At 62.7% G+C, this 665-nt stretch overlaps 1 protein-coding gene across 1 annotated transcript in view; it reads right to left on the bottom strand.

Moving 5' to 3' along the window:
- Positions 1-665, bottom strand: part of RIMBP2 (RIMS binding protein 2) — a 112,326-nt gene that overhangs the window by 74,707 nt on the left and 36,954 nt on the right. Inside the window, exon 3 of the mRNA XM_007455449.1 lies at positions 228-332. Coding sequence (XP_007455511.1) covers positions 228-329 — 102 coding nt within the window. The 5' untranslated portion in view covers positions 330-332. The remainder of the gene's footprint in view (positions 1-227; positions 333-665) is intronic.

Raw genomic sequence — 665 nt, forward strand, 5'->3', positions numbered from 1 at the left:
CCACCATCGACTGTTAGAGCTTTCCCCTTGATTTCTTTGCAGTTTAGAACATAATCGCAAGTCAACCTAGGAGAAACTAGAGAGCACGGGGACTCGTTCCGCGCCAGGAAGGAGAGGCAGGCGCTCCCTAGCCGGTGAGCAAGGGCTCCGGAGAGCAGCCAGCCAACCGCACCCAGGTCCCCTCCACCGCCCGCGTCCTCCCAGCCGCCAGCCTCAGCCCGGCTCACCTTCTGCAGGAGGTCGATTTCCTGCTGCTTGGCGCTGAGGACGGCCAGGGCTTGTTCATGCTCCAACTGCAGCTGCTGCCGCCGTTCCGCGGCCTCTCGCATGTGCTGCGTTGGGGGGAGGGCAGGTCAGGTCAGCCCAGCGCCCGGCAGGGAGCTGCGTCCTGGGTCCCCACGGCCGGCTCCCCGCTCTGACTCACCGCCTGCATCCCCGGCTTCTCCCGAGGGCAGCAGGGGCCAGCCGGGGAAACCCTCACACCCACAAGCCTCCCTCCCCCGTTTTCACATTTTCTAGTTTACATGCCAGGAGCACGTGAGCAGAGCTGCAGGTTCCCGTGCTGTGGAGGTGAAGCTCTCTTCTTCCTGTTTGGAAAAAATCCTCCCTTCTCTCCGTGTTTTTCCCCCAGGTCCTCTGCAGACACCAGCCAAGACCTATGGATC

The sequence above is a fragment of the Lipotes vexillifer genome, unplaced genomic scaffold (genome assembly GCF_000442215.2).
Source record: "Lipotes vexillifer unplaced genomic scaffold, Lipotes_vexillifer_v1.1 scaffold671, whole genome shotgun sequence".
NCBI lineage: Eukaryota > Metazoa > Chordata > Mammalia > Artiodactyla > Lipotidae > Lipotes > Lipotes vexillifer.